General features: G+C 46.4%; 2 protein-coding genes across 2 annotated transcripts; both read left to right on the forward strand.

Moving 5' to 3' along the window:
- The first annotated feature begins 1,264 nt into the window (after window positions 1-1,264).
- Window positions 1,265-3,562, forward strand: LOC100826164. The gene has a single exon (XM_024455305.1). The coding sequence runs from the start codon at window positions 1,560-1,562 to the stop codon at window positions 3,342-3,344; it is 1,785 nt and encodes a 594-aa protein (XP_024311073.1). The 5' UTR covers window positions 1,265-1,559; the 3' UTR covers window positions 3,345-3,562.
- A 3,531-nt stretch (window positions 3,563-7,093) lies between these two features.
- LOC100825651 (adenosylhomocysteinase) lies at window positions 7,094-9,768 on the forward strand. Its single transcript, XM_003577535.4, has 3 exons — window positions 7,094-7,880; window positions 8,635-9,171; window positions 9,261-9,768. Exons 1-3 carry the CDS (start codon window positions 7,170-7,172, stop codon window positions 9,468-9,470), a joined length of 1,458 nt encoding a protein of 485 aa, XP_003577583.2. The 5' UTR covers window positions 7,094-7,169; the 3' UTR covers window positions 9,471-9,768.
- Window positions 9,769-17,074: the final 7,306 nt, after the last annotated feature.

Genomic DNA, 17,074 nt, shown 5'->3' on the forward strand with positions numbered 1-17,074 from the left:
GTTGCCTTGTAGTATTTCTAATATGTTTAGAAAATGAAGTTTGTGGAAACGAATTCTTTTTGTGTTTTAATTTTCTACATGTCATTCATTTGGTGTATCACTTGATCTGAACTTGGTCCCTACTACACTAGATGACGTGCCAGTATGAACGACGTGCCAGTATTATGGTATCTCGATGCAATCAAACTAAAGTTGATTAGGCAGAAGTTATTTAACCTGTATGAACGACGTGCCAGCGCTAGGCCACTCGGCTACAAACCTTGCATGGATGATGTTCGCACGTTTAAATACGCATAAATGTATTCGCATGCATCAATGGTTGTAGAGGCAACAAATCCAAAAGGAGAAATTGTTTTAAAAATTACTCCCCGTTTCATAATTCTTGTCTCTAATTTGCCCAAAAATAAACGTATTTATTTCTAAAAAGTGTCTAGATACGTGTAATATTTCGACAAGAATTATGAAACGGATGGAGTAAATTTCATATGGATCCATTATCTAAGTTATGTTTAAGGTTGAGGTGTCCGGTACATCCTCTCACCAAATTCAAAAGGATACTAATTTTTTTTTCTCCCCTTCCTCTGCCATGTCTTTTCTCAGCCCGTCATGCCATGTTCTCTAGCCTCGTGGAGAATCCCTTCGTCACCTTCTTCGTCATCCACACGTACCTCCACCACAGCACCACTAGACTCGGTCTACGGCTGCATCGCACACATCTTCACGTTTCACCGGCTGATCATGACGCTCAGCCCGTCTTGCCACGTCGGCGTGCACGAGCGCCGGTCTGCGCCGTCCGGCTGCACGCCGCAACAAGGGCAGCAACACCGAAGAAAGCCCCGATCGTAGCGCCGGTCTGCGCCGTCCGGCTGCACGTCGCAACAAGGGCAGCAACACGGAAGAAAGCCCCGATCGTAGCAGACATGAAGTGCCAAAATCAATGAGATTAGAAATTCAATTTATGTGAAAGAATCGGATGAACATTTTTAGGATAGAAAGGAGTCGGAGGGAGGCAAGATGAGGAGGGATGCCATGGTCGCCGAGAGCAGGCCAGAAGAGAGAACGAGGCAAAGTGCAAACCCAGGAGAGGGGAAGAGAGCCCAGAAGAAGAGAAATATTGGCTTGTAAATTCTAAATTAATCATCATACTTTCTTATTGAGAGATATCTGCAATCAGGACCGGTCCTTGTGTTTAGTACGGAATAGAGAGCAGGAGGGTGCATGAAAAGCAGAAATCTTGCGGTCTTTACAGCCACGGTAAAGTAAATTCGTTGAGACCCCGAACCCCTTCCCTCCCCTGCTCCCAATCATCTTCCTCTCTCTCTTTACTCAGCAGTCAGCACCCTTGCTCCTTCTTCCCCTCCCCTCTCATTCCTTGCCAAAGAACATCACACCGCAAGCCGCAACAAGCCATATGTTGTTGTTGCCTCCTCACGCATCCATCCAAGGAGCAATGTCACCTCGCTAGCATTCTACCAAAACAAGCAACCCCAGCGCCAGCGGCACCAAGCCCTCCGCTGCGCGCGAGGGCCCGCGCCGGAGCCCGGACGAGGAAGACGACAATGGCCGCCGCACAGCCGCGCATCGACATCACCACCACCACCACCAGCATTGCCGACGGCCCCGACGGCGGCGCGCTGGCGTTCTCGGTGCTCCACGACCTTGTCGGCGCCGCGTGCTTCCTCGCCTCGCACCCGCTCCACGCCGCCTACGCCCTCTTCTTCTCCCGCTACCTCCTGCGGCTCGCCTCCTTCTTCTGCCCGCTCCTCGTCTCCACGGCGCTCCTCCTGCTCGTGCTCGCCACCGTCGCGCCCTACGCCGCCGCCACGCCGGGGTGGGCCGGGGCGAGGTCATCCATGGGCCGGACCTGGGCCATCGCCGTCGCCGCGCTCTGCGCGGAGCTCCGGCCCGACAGCACCGGCGGCGGGGCCGGCCTGCTGGGCCAGCTCTGCTCCTTCGTTCTCGGCCCGGGAGACGCCGCCGCGGTGCTTCGTTTCGGCGAGATCATGGGTGAGTTGTGTCACAGTAGTACTAGCGCTTCTTGTTGCTTTCTGTTGGAGGAAAATCACAAGGGCTTGCTGCTGCTGTCACCTGGTGAAGAGTGGAACAACCTTGCTGCTGAGCCACCGTTGCAGAGTGCTGCTGCTGGAGAGAAATACTTGTTGGGCCATGAGGATTTTGATGAGATCAAGGATGAAATCGAGGAGAAGAATGTAGTTTCTGAGGATCTCAAAAAGGGCCCTGGCTCTTCTTCAGAGAACCGCTGTCCAAGTGACGAGAGAGAGAATAACATCAAGGAACAGAGTTTCATCCTGCCTGATGTGGAAGGTGTCGAGGAGAAGGGACTGGATGGTGATCCTGTAGTGCCGATGGAAATCAAGAAATGTGGGCTGGTCAAGTCACATTCTTCGATTTCTCGGCGAATCAGACAATGGGAAGCCGCGACGTCTGGCAATTTCAGGGGGGTTCTTGATGTTACTCTCGGGAATCCGGTGAAACCCACTTTGGAGAAGGGGTCGTTCAAGGATGTGAAGGGAAGTACGCAGTTGGAGACTGGATCTTGCATCAGAAAACGCCAAGAAATTTCTTCTGTTGAAGAATCTGTCACAAAACAGCCAGATCAGGAATATATACATGTCAAGAAACGGGACCCGAAGACTGAAGCCGACACCGAAATATGCAGCAAAGATGTTCAAGCTGAAGAAAGCGCCTTCATTGCCGAGCCAGGACTAGAATTACAAGAACAGAAGCACAAGGGTTCGCAGGATGGACCAGAATTACAAGAGCACGAGTACAGACATGTGCAGCCTGAGCAAGAATTTCAAGAAGAGAACAAGAATGACGCGCAACCTGAACAAGAATCGCAAGAAACGAAACACAAGCCGGCGTCGATCGCTCGGCGTGTGCAGCACTCAGGGGCCTCGTCGACAACGGAGAAGCCCGTGAGCGAGGAAGGGTCGCCACGCAAGGAGAAGGAATGGAAGAAGACGCTGGCGTGCAAGCTGTACGAGGAGCGGATCCAGCTGAAGCTCTGCCGCGGCCGCGCCGCCGCCGCCGGCGGGGAATGCGGCGACGACATGGACATGCTCTGGGAGGCCTACGAGACGGCCGGCGGCGGCAACAGGCAGAGAGAAGAAATTGTTGTTGAACCGGGAGATGGGGGTGAGTCGGAGGAGGAAGATGGGCCGGATGAAGGCCCAGTGAGGCAGCTGTGCTGCCTGCAGGCTCTCAAGTTCTCCACGAGGAAGATGAACTTTGGTGGCGGCGGCAAGCCGAGCCTGGCCAAGATCTCCAAGGTCCTGAAGCGGATGACCGCGCTGTCCAGGGTCGGATCCCGGCGTAAATGAAGGTCAGGTCAGCTAATTTGTGGATTATAATTCCGCGAGTTGTCGTGGTAAAGGATTGTTCTTCAGGTGATGTTGTGGGCCTGTGGCTTTCCAATTTGTGTATAGCGTATATGATGCGAGAATCGACCTGCTGAATGAATGTAATAAAGCTTAATTGGGTGTGTTCTTCATTCACGTTTTTTCTCTCTCAGTAAAAATATCTAGATCGTTTGCTGTAATTTTACGCCACCTCGCATTGCTCCATCCCTATTCCCTACCATGTGCTGCTGTTGTGCATGACCAACTGCAATAATTTGACGGCAGCAAAAAGGGCGTGGGCCGCATTGCACAGCGCGCACAGGAATGCAGGCATCAGGGACCAGGCTCTGGTCTTCCTTCTTAATCGTCCGTGATTTTGTGCACCCGCTTGTCCTGCCTTTGGGAAGCATCTACTTTTTTTAGATAATTCTTTTTTCAGTTTTGCTATTTCTCAGGTGAGTCAACACTTTGAACCATCCATCTTTTTACTAGAGGATTGTTTCTTTTTCCAGAGGATTTGAACCATCCATCTTATGCATTGAGATCGGCCTGGTCGTTAGGCTTGGCTGCTTGCAGGGGTTTCTGGTGTTCCATTGGGCCTTGTGTGTCCTTGGCTTCAGTTAGGAGCTGCTTTTGTCTCATTTTCTTTTGTTTTACCTTTTTATAATTAGAAGACATTTGTGTCATACCAAAATATTCTCCATTTTCAGTAGTACTCCCTCCGTCTCAAAATAATTGACTTGGATTTGTAAGTGACGTGGATTTGTATAAAAATCTATGCAAATTCAAGTCATTTATTTTGGAACGGAGGGAACATTAAAGATTCACTTCATAAATTTCTGCAACTTACAAACTAGCAACATGCAAATTATGTTGTCCAATTTATCTTTTGTGATTGTGCAAAACCATTCATTTTAGTAGATGTTGTTTTAGCGAGTGTTTTTTACGTCACCGTATAACATGGCTCTGCCACTTGGAGTTACACTAGTAGTAAAGTTACACATCGAACTCATGTGCAATTAGCATGTCCCCGTTGTGCAACTAACTATTCATTTTTTAGATGACCTTTCTATTTTTCGTATTAAAGTTGCACAATCTATTTAGGTGAAACTTAGACATCGACAATTTGTAAGTGCAATTTTCTTAACATTTTTGTTGAACATATGTGTTGTAAAATGTTTTGGGAAGTTGCATATTCAACTCATGTGCAATAAAAGTCACGTCAGTCTGCAAGTTTCTAAAGTTATGCCTACAATTTTTTATTGTGTGTCTACAACAAGTAATTGCTAATTTGGACTACTACGATGTGAAGAAGTAAGGAGAGGGAAACCTTTTTTTCAAAAAGGTCCACTGATTTATTAATAATCATCAGTGACAGTACAAAAAGTCCTAAAAGTAATAAAAATTACAAATAGGTCATTTGACCACCTAGCGATGGTAACATGCACCATCCGCACCCCTCCATCGGAGCCCCAAAACTAAAAATTACAAAGAGATCTTGTTGTAGTAGACGTGGGAAAGTCGTATACCGCAAAGGGCCCACAAGATCAATGCAGCAAAGTAGCACTCATCGTTAAAGATGAGAACCATAAATCGGAAGAGAAATACCTTTTGCAGCTCCTCCGTGCCCCACTGAAACTCGCCGTGTCCGCTGTTGTAGCTCCTTCGCCCGCACGGCTCGGTCGCTGCCTCTACTCCGATCGACCGCGTGTCGATGCTTCATCTCCCCTGATTGGTCTTCCTCTCGTCCGAGCGTGCGCCGCCGCAGCTCCCCTCCATCTCCAAGTGCGGGCCGCCGCCTACTGATATCCCAAGTTCCCAACTTCCCTTGGCCAGAGTTTTCGTCGAACACGTTAGCCTGGAACTTTTTTTTGTTTGAGATTTGAGATGATGTAGCCTGGAACTTAATTGAGATTGAGATGTATGTGATTATTTTGTCTCTTATTAGCATGTCTAAATTTGTAATTGTCGTGCCTCGGGCTCACGTTTCATGAAAATGATGGGATTCAGGACGAAACCCGCCCCGGGGCTAACGGATGCCCAGGCATACTCCTCAATCTTGAAAAAGATGCTGAAAAAACCTAAAACAAGAAACCGAGATCCTTCCGCTAGCAAGTAACTGGGATCCGCTGCACCTCCGAGGCTATAAGGGTCATCGAAGGCGGAATGGGCCGGAAGCGCCGTCGTCGGATGGGTTGGGAACCCTAGCCGCCGCCTGGAGGCCGTTTCTTTTATCTCGTACCGTTTAGAAGACGGAAACCTCCCAAAAAAACACTTAATCTATGATGAGAGTTTATGTCAGCAAGTAAAGATATTGCCTAGGGCGAAGCACATAAGAAAGAGAATAAGAAAACAAGGGAGCGTTTGGTTATGATGAAAAAAATCTATTTTTTTTGGCAATTTTGCCTGCAAACGCCAAAAAAAGCTTGATGATGGAGGAGAGTCGATTTGGCTCGCCCGCACGGGCAAACAAGAGAAAAATTGTCGGATCATGGCTAGCTCGGTCAAAACTGCCACTCCATCCAAATAGCTAGCCGCTTTTACCGGCTGAGCTCATGGGAGCTAGATAAATCTAGCCTAGCTTAGCTAGGTGAGTTAGGGATCCAAACGTACCCCAAGTGTTTCTTTTTTTAGAAAGAAAATAGAACTTTGTAGGGCTTGTTTGGTTGGTGACCTAAGAGATATGACTGCGAAAATTATGTGCCTAAGTGGAATCGGTAAATTTGGAGATTCTTGCTGCCCGGCTTGCCTGAGAATTTCTTGTTTGGTTGGAGCCTAGCCTTGGCACGCATAACAAATCAATAAATCAGACTAGCATGTAACGGTTTTGATTGATAACCATGTTTTGGTTGGCTGCCTGAGTCAGGCGTCCATTTTTCCAGGCCTGAGCTCTGGCTAATGCACTCTCAGGTCAGGCAAGCTAGATGACGTTCGGGCAGCAACCAAACAGGTTTTGGTCAGCACCAGCCACTAGGCTAGAGGGCATGAGGAAGCCAACCAAACAGCTCAGTAGTGCCATAACCTATGTACTTTTTTTTTAGAATACCATAACCTATGTACTTAAACGAAGTACCTAAGGAAGGCGAAGAATGGCACGGAGATGCTCTAATGACTAGAGAGGCCGCTGGCCCAGAACAGAACAATCGAAGGGAAATAAAAAAAACCGATGCAACGGAAGGAAAGGGCTAGAAACAGAAAGAGCCCAACGGTGTGCAGCTTTGCCGCACCACACAACAAAACTACGATCAACCGGGATCAAATAAGATGGAATCATGGAAGTGGAAACCCCATAATCCAGGGGGGGGCTGCTGAGAGCTCAGTCTCCGAGTGAGATCTCCAAATTCCTATAGGCCCTAGAGATTTGATGGAAATAACTAGGGACCTAACTTGGGCCAGCCTCAATCTTCTGAGCCCAATATCAATTTACCATCTGTTTTTTTTTCTCGACCACTTAAGGCCCTTAACGATTTAACAGAAATGGCCTAACCCGGACCGGGCTCAATCTTCTGAGGGCCAAAATCTATTTCACCTTCCGAGCTTTTGTTTTCTTCCCTACCGACTTCCCCTCCAAAAAAACCCTTGCTGGAAAAGCAATCCCCACATGCCCCCATCTTCGCCTCACCCACCCACCCCCACCAATCCCCACCAGATCCAACGGCTCCAGATATCCCCGTGAAAAATATCCAACAGCTCGAGACCCACTCCTCTGCCCATAAAACCCTCCTCACCCCAACCCTCTCCACTCGCCGCGCCTCCACTCCTCGCCTAGATCCAATCCCCAACAAACTTCTCCCCACTCCAGCCGCCATGGCGCTCTCCGTGGAGAAGACCTCGTCGGGGCGGGAGTACAAGGTCAAGGACCTCTCCCAGGCCGACTTCGGCCGCCTGGAGCTGGAGCTGGCTGAGGTCGAGATGCCGGGGCTCATGGCCTGCCGCACCGAGTTCGGGCCCTCGCAGCCCTTCAAGGGCGCCCGCATCTCCGGGTCGCTCCACATGACCATCCAGACCGCCGTCCTCATCGAGACCCTCACCGCCCTCGGGGCCGAGGTCCGCTGGTGCTCCTGCAACATCTTCTCCACCCAGGACCACGCCGCCGCCGCCATCGCGCGCGACTCGGCCGCCGTCTTCGCATGGAAGGGGGAGACGCTCGAGGAGTACTGGTGGTGCACGGAGCGATGCCTCGACTGGGGCGTCGGCGGTGGGCCCGACCTCATCGTCGACGACGGCGGTGACGCCACGCTGCTCATCCATGAGGGTGTTAAGGCCGAGGAGGAGTTCGAGAAGTCCGGCAAGATCCCCGACCCGGAGTCCACCGACAACCCCGAGTTCAAGATCGTGCTCACCATCATCCGTGATGGGCTCAAGACCGACGCCAGGAAGTACCGCAAGATGAAGGAGAGGCTCGTCGGTGTCTCTGAGGAGACCACCACCGGCGTCAAGAGGCTCTACCAGATGCAGGAATCCGGCACCCTCCTCTTCCCTGCCATCAACGTCAACGACTCCGTCACCAAGAGCAAGGTCCTTCTTTTCTTCCCATTTCAATTTCAGATCTAATGCTCTTTTGTAGATCTATTCTTGCCTTCACTGTCTTCGTGCACTCTGAACTGCGTTTAGTAATATCTTAGATCTGCTCATTTTTACGTTGTTTGTTAGATCTAATTGTTCTTAAGTTGTTTGCTGGATAGGTGTTGTCTTCTTATTTTAATTTCCTATAAACTCAGTATTATTAGACATTAGGGATCTGTTAACTTCAGATCTGTTTGAGCTTTATATTGCGACGGATGGAATAGTTAGAATTTACGCCTTCCTGATATCATAGGGTTGTTTAAGTATCTTTGGGAATCCTATGCACATGGAATTCGTGGGAATTCTCTGTACATGAGACTTGTGTTTAATGTTATTTAGCATCTCCATATCAGGAGCAGTGGACTTTGGTTCTGTTTACTGTTGTCGCGTTCAGATGGATCTGGATCTTTATGTCTGTTTTTTGCTATCATATTAACTGTAATGGCAAGTTCTTTGGATCTGACGGCTGCGTTGGGTATAAATAATTGCTCACCAAACATGGCTATATCTGTCCTGGTTGCTAGTTTGTTTAAATCTGCATGATTGGCATAAATATCTTTGTTCTGTATGGTTTGACGAAGCCCCATGAGCATGCATTTAAATATGCATTTCACTAACTATAGTGAGAGTCTTTACTAACAGTTGGATGGATGAACTTTGTTAACCATTGTGATTCTCTGTACTAACAATCTTTTGTTCTTAACAGTTCGACAATCTGTATGGTTGCCGCCACTCTCTCCCTGATGGTCTTATGAGGGCTACTGATGTTATGATTGCTGGCAAGGTTGCCGTGGTCTGTGGTTATGGTGATGTTGGCAAGGGCTGTGCTTCTGCGCTCAAGCAGGCTGGTGCCCGTGTCATTGTTACTGAGATTGATCCCATCTGTGCCCTTCAGGCCTTGATGGAGGGTCTCCAGATCCTCACCTTGGAGGATGTTGTCTCAGAGGCTGACATCTTTGTGACCACCACTGGAAACAAGGACATTATCATGGTTGACCACATGAGGAAGATGAAGAACAATGCCATTGTCTGCAACATTGGTCACTTTGACAATGAGATTGACATGAACGGCCTTGAGACTTACCCTGGTGTCAAGCGCATCACCATCAAGCCTCAGACGGACCGTTGGGTCTTCCCTGAGACCAACTCTGGCATCATTGTTCTTGCTGAGGGTCGGCTGATGAACCTTGGGTGTGCTACTGGCCACCCCAGCTTTGTCATGTCCTGCTCTTTCACTAACCAGGTAAACATGATAATCAGTTTGTATCCTGTTCTCATATGTTAACCCTGACATTTCAGTTGATTAAACATCATATTTTGTGTATTTTGCAGGTCATTGCTCAGCTTGAGTTGTGGAAGGAGAGGTCCACTGGCAAGTATGAGAAGAAGGTGTATGTTCTTCCCAAGCACCTCGATGAGAAGGTGGCGGCCCTTCACTTGGGCAAGCTTGGTGCCAAGCTGACCAAGCTCACCAAGTCCCAGGCTGACTACATCAGCATCCCGATTGAGGGTCCCTACAAGCCTGCTCACTACCGGTACTAGTTTGTCCAGCAAAGACTAGCAGCTGGCTTCAGCCGTGGCTTCAACATGAACTCTGCCATGGCGGCTTATCAACTATCATCCTGCTTTCTTTCTTTATATTACATGTTGTCTCTTAGGTGGAGGATTTGTTATGGGTTATGTTTTGAGCCCGGTGAGGGATGGAGAGGAACGATGCGTTTGCTTTTGCCCAGAAATAATGGCATTATTATTGATATACAGTAATTGTGTGTGCGGTTTCGGATACAGTTTTGGCTTGGTGCACTTATCTGATTATCATTGGCAGAGAGCTATAGCGCTCCGTATTAGTTTGTCTTTTGAACCGTCTTGTTTTCTCATCTTGTTGTTGCCTTTGGGTCTCTGCCCATGCTGGCATGGCACGTCAACAGTTAGCAATAAAAAGTGAGCAATGTAAACGAAGCTGAATTATAGATAAGGTCATCTACAATCGTAGATAGATTGTCCTCTGTACGTCTCATCTCATTTAGCAAAAACGATAAACATGGTAAATCGGCGACCTTTCGGGTGAAAACTCCTACTTTGGTCAACTCCTACTTTGGTCCATCGGATCTGAAACGTGGGACTCAGATTAAAAGTGGGACTCAAACCAGCCACTTAAACCCATTTTAAGTAGGTCCATCGGATCTGAAACGTGGGACTCAGATTAAAAGTGGGACTCAAAGCAGCCACTTAAACCCATTTTTCGCAGAACCGTAGGTTATGTCACGTTGTTTTATATGTAAGGTGGATAAAAGTAATTAATAAATCTGAAAAATATGTGTACTTATCTATAAAAATCTAATTCAATTATTTGTGGACGGAGTGAGTATTTTTTTTTAAGGGCTCATCTTTTTTTTTGAGGAAATAAAATGCATTACTCAGGAAAACAATTACAATTAGCGCTTACAACCTCAGCTATTTCGACAGGTTCGTGGCATCCAGCACGCAGTCTCGTTGTTTGTTCTACTCAAGTTTGGCACAAAGTGTGATCTCATGGTGATCATGATAATATTTGTGATTGTCAAACTTTGACCCGAATTTTCTCTATCAACAGCACGGGGCCAAATAAAGATCGTTAGATCTGTTATGAAATATATTTTCATAGTTTTTAAATTAATGTTTGTATGTTAATATTTGTTGCTATAAGTTTGTTCAAACTTAAGTTGATAGTCAACAAAAGTTATATAATTTGCGTTTTAAAAAGTAAGGAGTGGTAGGAACGAGAGAGCTCTAATGCCTAATAACTCGTTCTGTGGCTCTTGTTTCATTTCATTTGGTAGAAATGAAATATATTTTTATAGGATTTCATTTAGTTAATTTTGAATTATGAATTAAAATGATGTTTTTTCAGCCTAATGGATCTTTAGAATTAGAGAAATACAAATAAATCCCGAAGAATTGGGGTTAGATATAGATGTGATTCAGAAAATATGTATTGAATTTCTATATAAGAGTACAATTTTGTGCCAGTCAAATAAATTGGTTTATAAAAATTCAAAATAAATTAGAGGATTATGACACAAATGACGGCAGCCAAAGAAGTAGGAGCTCTTTTATACGAGGAAAAAAAAATCACTACTTGGAAGTCACATCACAGATGCATAGCTTTCAGACCAACACAGCCAAACTGAAGATATTTTTTCCGGCCGAAGCTTTCTGGTCCAGAATAAAAAATTTCTTTTGCGAGGTCCAGAATAATCAGCTGGACACAATTACGGCAAACATAGCCACTGCCTCACTCAGACTCTCAGTGACTCCTCTCGATCGGACCGATGAGATCACGCTTGCAAAGCATGTCGCCACCGGCAATGATCAAACTTGCTTCTATACTAATTATGTCCGTGGTTGCTCCTCTCACTCCCATTATAGTTTGTTGTCGACATCATTAGTGAACTAACTGGTCACACGGCTGTGGCAGTGGTTGGTGGCTGGGTGCCTACCGCTTTGGTTGGTGTAGTCGGTGTGCTGCCTGTGGCCCGCAGGAAAAAGCACAAATCTTTCCTCCTCCTCGCCAACCAGATGTGCCCAGATACCCAACTCAGACAGTGAAAGGCGGGACCCCAATTTCCAATTGGCACGATCGTTTGCCAATACGTGCCTAACATGCATAGACCTGGTTTTGTTCGCTTTCCCGGTTGACAGGCACAGCGTTTGACACTGGGCCTGGTTGATCACATCTCGCAGAATGGAAATTTAGTGAAATTTCCCTATTTTTTGGAATTAATAATCTAGAGAACAAAAATCATTTCAAGCACATGCATGCGTGGTTGGATTGACGCTCTGTCGGCTAAAGTCTTCATGGTATTTTTCGATTCTCCGTATGTTGAACTATAAATTAGGTTAAAAGTTTGTCACGAAGGCTACCAAACCCCTATATTTGTGGTTGTGAGTATCAGTCACTACGTATCTGACCGTGCAAAGAAGATCGTCGAGTCCGGCCAAGGTTTCCCAAAAAAGGAGGGAGGAGCTTGATGTTGACATGATCCTACCCATTTGCCAGTAGCGCTATGGTTCAGAGACCACTGATGGCTTGGTCCAGATAAGCTTGGAGGAAGGAAGCTAAGCGACTACTATGAGATAGGGGGTTTGGTCCGAGAGAGCACAATATTGTCCCATGGTGTGGGGTAGGGTAGAGTGGCACATCAGGCTATGCCTAAATAAGCTAAAAAGTTTGATCTAAATGATGGCGACGTATCGAGTGAAAACTCCCATTGAATTCAACTTGCAAATTATCATTATAGGCACCGGGTACTATCCATCACACTGAGTTGGTATTTATTGTTTGATTCGAATCCCTGCTTACCAAACAGTTGTCATAACAGATTTGAATGTATGAAATGGCTAGAGGAGGCAAAGAGATAAGATAGAACAGATGGTAAGGTGGGGGACCCATACCTTTATTCTATTACCGTGAATCACTCCAAAGGTTCACAGGCACTAGCTCTTGCTAAGAAGAATCTGGAAGTTCAACATCGGTCATGTCAGAAACCTAAGATTTGTGAATAAAGTGATACTAGTTCGATTCGTGAATAATTCGATCAGCCGAATTCCTCTCATTTCTTGCTTAAAAGTGGCTACTTCTTGTTTCTTCTTGTTCTTCTGATGAACCGGTCGTTCCCTCCACTTCCGCTTCCGCTACGTAACCTTCACTCTCAGATTGTAAAGAGATCGGCTAATAAAGATTGGAAACCAGTAGAGAAAAAGGTTGAGGGCAAGTTAGCAAGCTGGCAAGGGAAAATGCTGTCTAGAGGGGGCAGGGTGGTGTTAATTAATGCCTGCATGAGTTCAGTTCCTAACTTTTTAATGTCCTTCTTTGAAATACCAAAGGGGGTCATTAGAAAGTTAGATTTCTTCAGGAAGAGAATGCTTTGGCAGGAGGGGGAAGGCATTAGGAAAATTCATCTAGTGAATTGGCCTACTATCTGTCGACCTAAAGACCAAGGGGGTTTGGGGATAGCTGATTTGGAAATCATGAACTTCTGTTTACTGTGTAAATGGGTTTGGAAGTTCGAAAATTCTTCTGGTACTTGGCAGAAACTACTGAGGAGGAAGTATTGCAAAGGCAAACTCTTCTCTTTGGTTTCTCCTAGACAAGGAGATTCTCATTTTTGGTTTGGGATTTTGCATATTAGAGAGACGTTTTTGAGCTGTTGTAGAAGATTGGTTGGTAATGGCAAAAGAACTAGGTTCTGGCAAGATGAATGGTGGGGTAGGAAACCCCTTGCACTCCAATTTCCTAGGATGTTTAATCTCACTTTTAGCAAAGATATTTCTGTGCATAGAGTTTTCAGTGAGGGTTGGGATGTGATAAGATTTAGAAGAACTTTAGTTGGAGAAACTCTCTCTCAGTGGGAGAACTTGAAACAAGGGTGTAGACTTTTTGCTTTGACTGATAGTAAAGATAAGCTCTTCTGGAAATTGGAGGCATGAGGTAGATTTTCAGTGAGCTCTTTGTATAGGATGCTTAAACAATCTCAAGTGCCATATCCACACAGCTTCCTTTGGAGGGTTAAAATTCCTTTCAAGATTAAGATTTTTTGCTGGCTTGTGAGCAAAGGCAGTATTTTAACAAGAGATCTGTTAAGTGAAAGAGGGCGGAGGGGAGATGTTCAGTGCCTCTTCTGTGCCAGGAGAGAGTCCATTGATCATCTTTTCTTCACCTGTTCGTTGGCAAGATATGTATGGCGTGTTGCTCAATGCAGTTTTGGCTTTTGTGTGACACCTTGTTCTATGCAAGAGTTGTTAGATTCTTCGCTGCTTAAGTTCTCTGTTGGGGAAAGGAAAAAGATTTGGATAGGAGTTGCAGCAGTGCTCTGGGCTATTTGGAAAACACGCAGTGATGCTTGTTTTCGTAACAAATGGCCAAATGATCCATCTTCTGTGATGTTCCTAATATGTTCTTTTGTTGATCAATGGGCCGGTTTGCAGAAACAAGGAACTCAGGAGGCCATTCGCAGGTGTTCACGGCGCCTATGGCTAGTCACGGCTGAGGATTTCAATCGCTCGCAAGGCTGGCTCCGGTGACTCTTCGGTTGGCGGAGTAACAAGTTAATTCATGGTGGTTGTTGTTCCTGAAGCTGGTGAAACCTGAACGATATTGTCCTGTGTGGCTGTTAGTTTGTTGGAAGTTTGCTAGGTAGGCGCAGGTAGAAGAGAGTGGGGTGTTTCACCTGTTGTGTCTCAGACTGTTGCTCTCTTTTTATTGCTGTGTTATGTGCGGATAAGTTATGTAAGACACCATTTGGTTTCCTTTAATGAAGCCGGAGGAAACCCCTCTGTTCTCAAAAAAAAAATCATTATAAGCACTGAATTAAGAACGCACGTCTCAGATGAAAGGTGGAAATTCCAGCAACCTGACAAACAGTAAAGATATCGGTAAAATATTAGAAAATCAAATAAAATACAGTTGTGGAGTTATAAATACTAGCTAAAAGCATGTGCTTTGCTACGAAAATATTATTATTATTTTGCATAAGTTGCATAAATGCGCTTTTGTCCGTATGTTCTCAATATTTGTGCTGAATGACAATTATATCAAAATATACATCGATCTAGTCAATTGTAGTAAACAAGATCATGATGCGTATATCTACCATATTGATTGTACAATTATATTCATGTTCTAGGTGTATAAGTAACATGTGGTTACCCCGCGCGTTGCTGCGGATCTTAAAGAACAATACATTTGCCCATGATCAGTGCTAGAATGTGATAAACTTTGTAATGCTCAAACAACTACGAAACAATAGCATTGTGCGGATGCAATTACGGAAAAACACTTCAGAATTTCACTAACATTTTATTACTCAAACCGTCACGGAACAAAAACATTTTCCGAAAACATATCCAAAGTACCGGTGTTACAGCATAAAGTTAACAAAGTTTATTAACGATGTGCATCAATGTCCACGAAATGATTATTTGGTATGATTGATGCTCCTCTGAACCTGCTATCACTGGTTGTCCTCTGAAGATGTCTTTTCTTCAGTGTTGTATCAGGAATATGTAAGTTATTTTTTTTGCACTACTTTTGGGTGTGCAAGCTAAACTTACTATGGAAAAAATAGCTACCTTGGTTTACAGAATTTGCTCATTGCTTTTGACTTGCCTTATGTCTGTTTGACTGTAAGTTGATTTGGAGGAGCTGCAGCTGATGTACTAACATTGCATTTGAAATTGCAGGAAAAACAGTAAGTTTGTAAAGAGAAGAATGTATAATTTTAGAAGCTTGTAGGTAATATATATACCTAACCTAAGTAGGTCATCAACGACAGATACTGCAGTCTATTTGGATGTATTTCCTCCGGAAGAACTGTTGTTGGTGTACTAACACTGTATTTGCAAGTGCAGGAAAAAAAATAAGTGTAGAAGAGAAGGTGGTATAAGTTTAGATGAACAAATTGGAGATAGCATACTCTTCAGAAGTGGCTGCCCTGTGCACCTGAGCCGTTCACCACACCAGTCAAAGAAAATGTTGCCGCGACCACCGGCACCACAGCTACAGCGCGCAATCAGCTGCCCTTGCTGCACCTGAGCCACACCCGCTTGGTCGAGCACCCACCGGCAACATGTCGCCGGTCTGAGAAACACCTCCCTGCACACCACCGCTGACAGCAGTACCGCTCTGCAAAGCAGCACCCTTCTATACACCTTGTTGTCAGCCACCCAGCTGTTGGGCGCTTTGCTGCTGGGCTCCAAGGCCACGCTGCCCCCAGCCAGGACCTCCTCGTCGGCCACGTTAAGGAACCAACCACCCAACGGCACCTGCCGGAAGCCCCCAACCACCACTGAAGCCGTCGTCGTACCCGCCGTTGTAGCCACCACCATAACAACCACCGTATCCACCGTAGCCCCGACCACGTCCACTGAAGCCACCATCTCCGAGGCTGACTTCACCAGCCGCACCAACCGCACCACCATCGGAGCCTGCAGCTCTGGCCTGCACCACGCCCCCAGCCCCCATGGAAGCTCCCGGCGCACTGCCTTGCACTCCACCAGTGAGCGCCGCTGCCAGGGACACCATCGTGAGATTGATCTTCCGCCAATCGCGCTTGACCCACATCGCCGACGACCACCGCGCGACGTTCGCCGGCAGCATCCAGTGAACGATCCCCCGACGCCACCTGCCGCCGGTGAGGGAGCACAATCCCCATCTTCATCTGGATAGAGATATCCACCGCACACCCAACCGCCAACGCACGAACCGCCATTTTCTCCGGCGAACCGCCAGCCTCCTCACCCCACATGGGCAGGGAGCAAATCTGACAGCGCCTCAGTCTCCTCATCGGAAACCTAAGATGGGGAAGGGACCAAATAGAGCGCATGCCCATGGTGGCCATTAAGACCGACCCGAAGTTCTTGCGAATTCGGTGCGGTGGCTGCCGTTTCTGCTTTAAATTAGAGGACAATGAATGCAGCGGTTCCTGGGCGAGGGCGGAGGTGGAGCGACGGCTGGCTCGCGGCTGGTGCCATGGGGAACACGGGATTTTTTTTTTGAGGGGATGGGGAACACGGGGTGCTCGCGGGTGGCTGGCCAGATGCAAGACGGGCCGCACGTGATAGGATGTTCTCAAGACAGTGGGCTGGACTCGATGGGCCAACGAATAGATGAAAATAATTTTGGAAATTAGAATGGAAAAAGGATTTGAGCGTAAACTGATTATAGATTAAATGAATGCTGATGTGGATAGGCTGCATGTGCAGCTTGCTAAATTAACTGCACTTAATGGGTTTTAACTTTATAAAGTTTATAGATAACCCCAATTAAATGAATTAACGACCCCAAATTCGGGTTTTATAAGAAGTATTAGCTCTATAAGTAATTAGCGCCAATTAAGTGAATTGACGCCCAGATAGCTGAAAAGAGAGTGGTTTGGGAGAGATTTTTTTGTGGTGAATTATCTTTATAAAGATAGCACATGGAACCCAGTTTGGTTCTCGAAATGCCCTTGCGGATCAAACAAAAGGGCACCAAGTTAAAGAAGCGAAATAATCAGTTAAGCATCTTGGATCTGGGAATCTCGGAAACATGACACATTGTATGCTGCTCGTCTGCTATAGGTACTGACCAACTACACGAGCAAATCTCACCTACCACCGATTAAAAG

Source organism: Brachypodium distachyon, chromosome 4 (assembly GCF_000005505.3).
Source record: "Brachypodium distachyon strain Bd21 chromosome 4, Brachypodium_distachyon_v3.0, whole genome shotgun sequence".
Classification (NCBI taxonomy): domain Eukaryota; kingdom Viridiplantae; phylum Streptophyta; class Magnoliopsida; order Poales; family Poaceae; genus Brachypodium; species Brachypodium distachyon.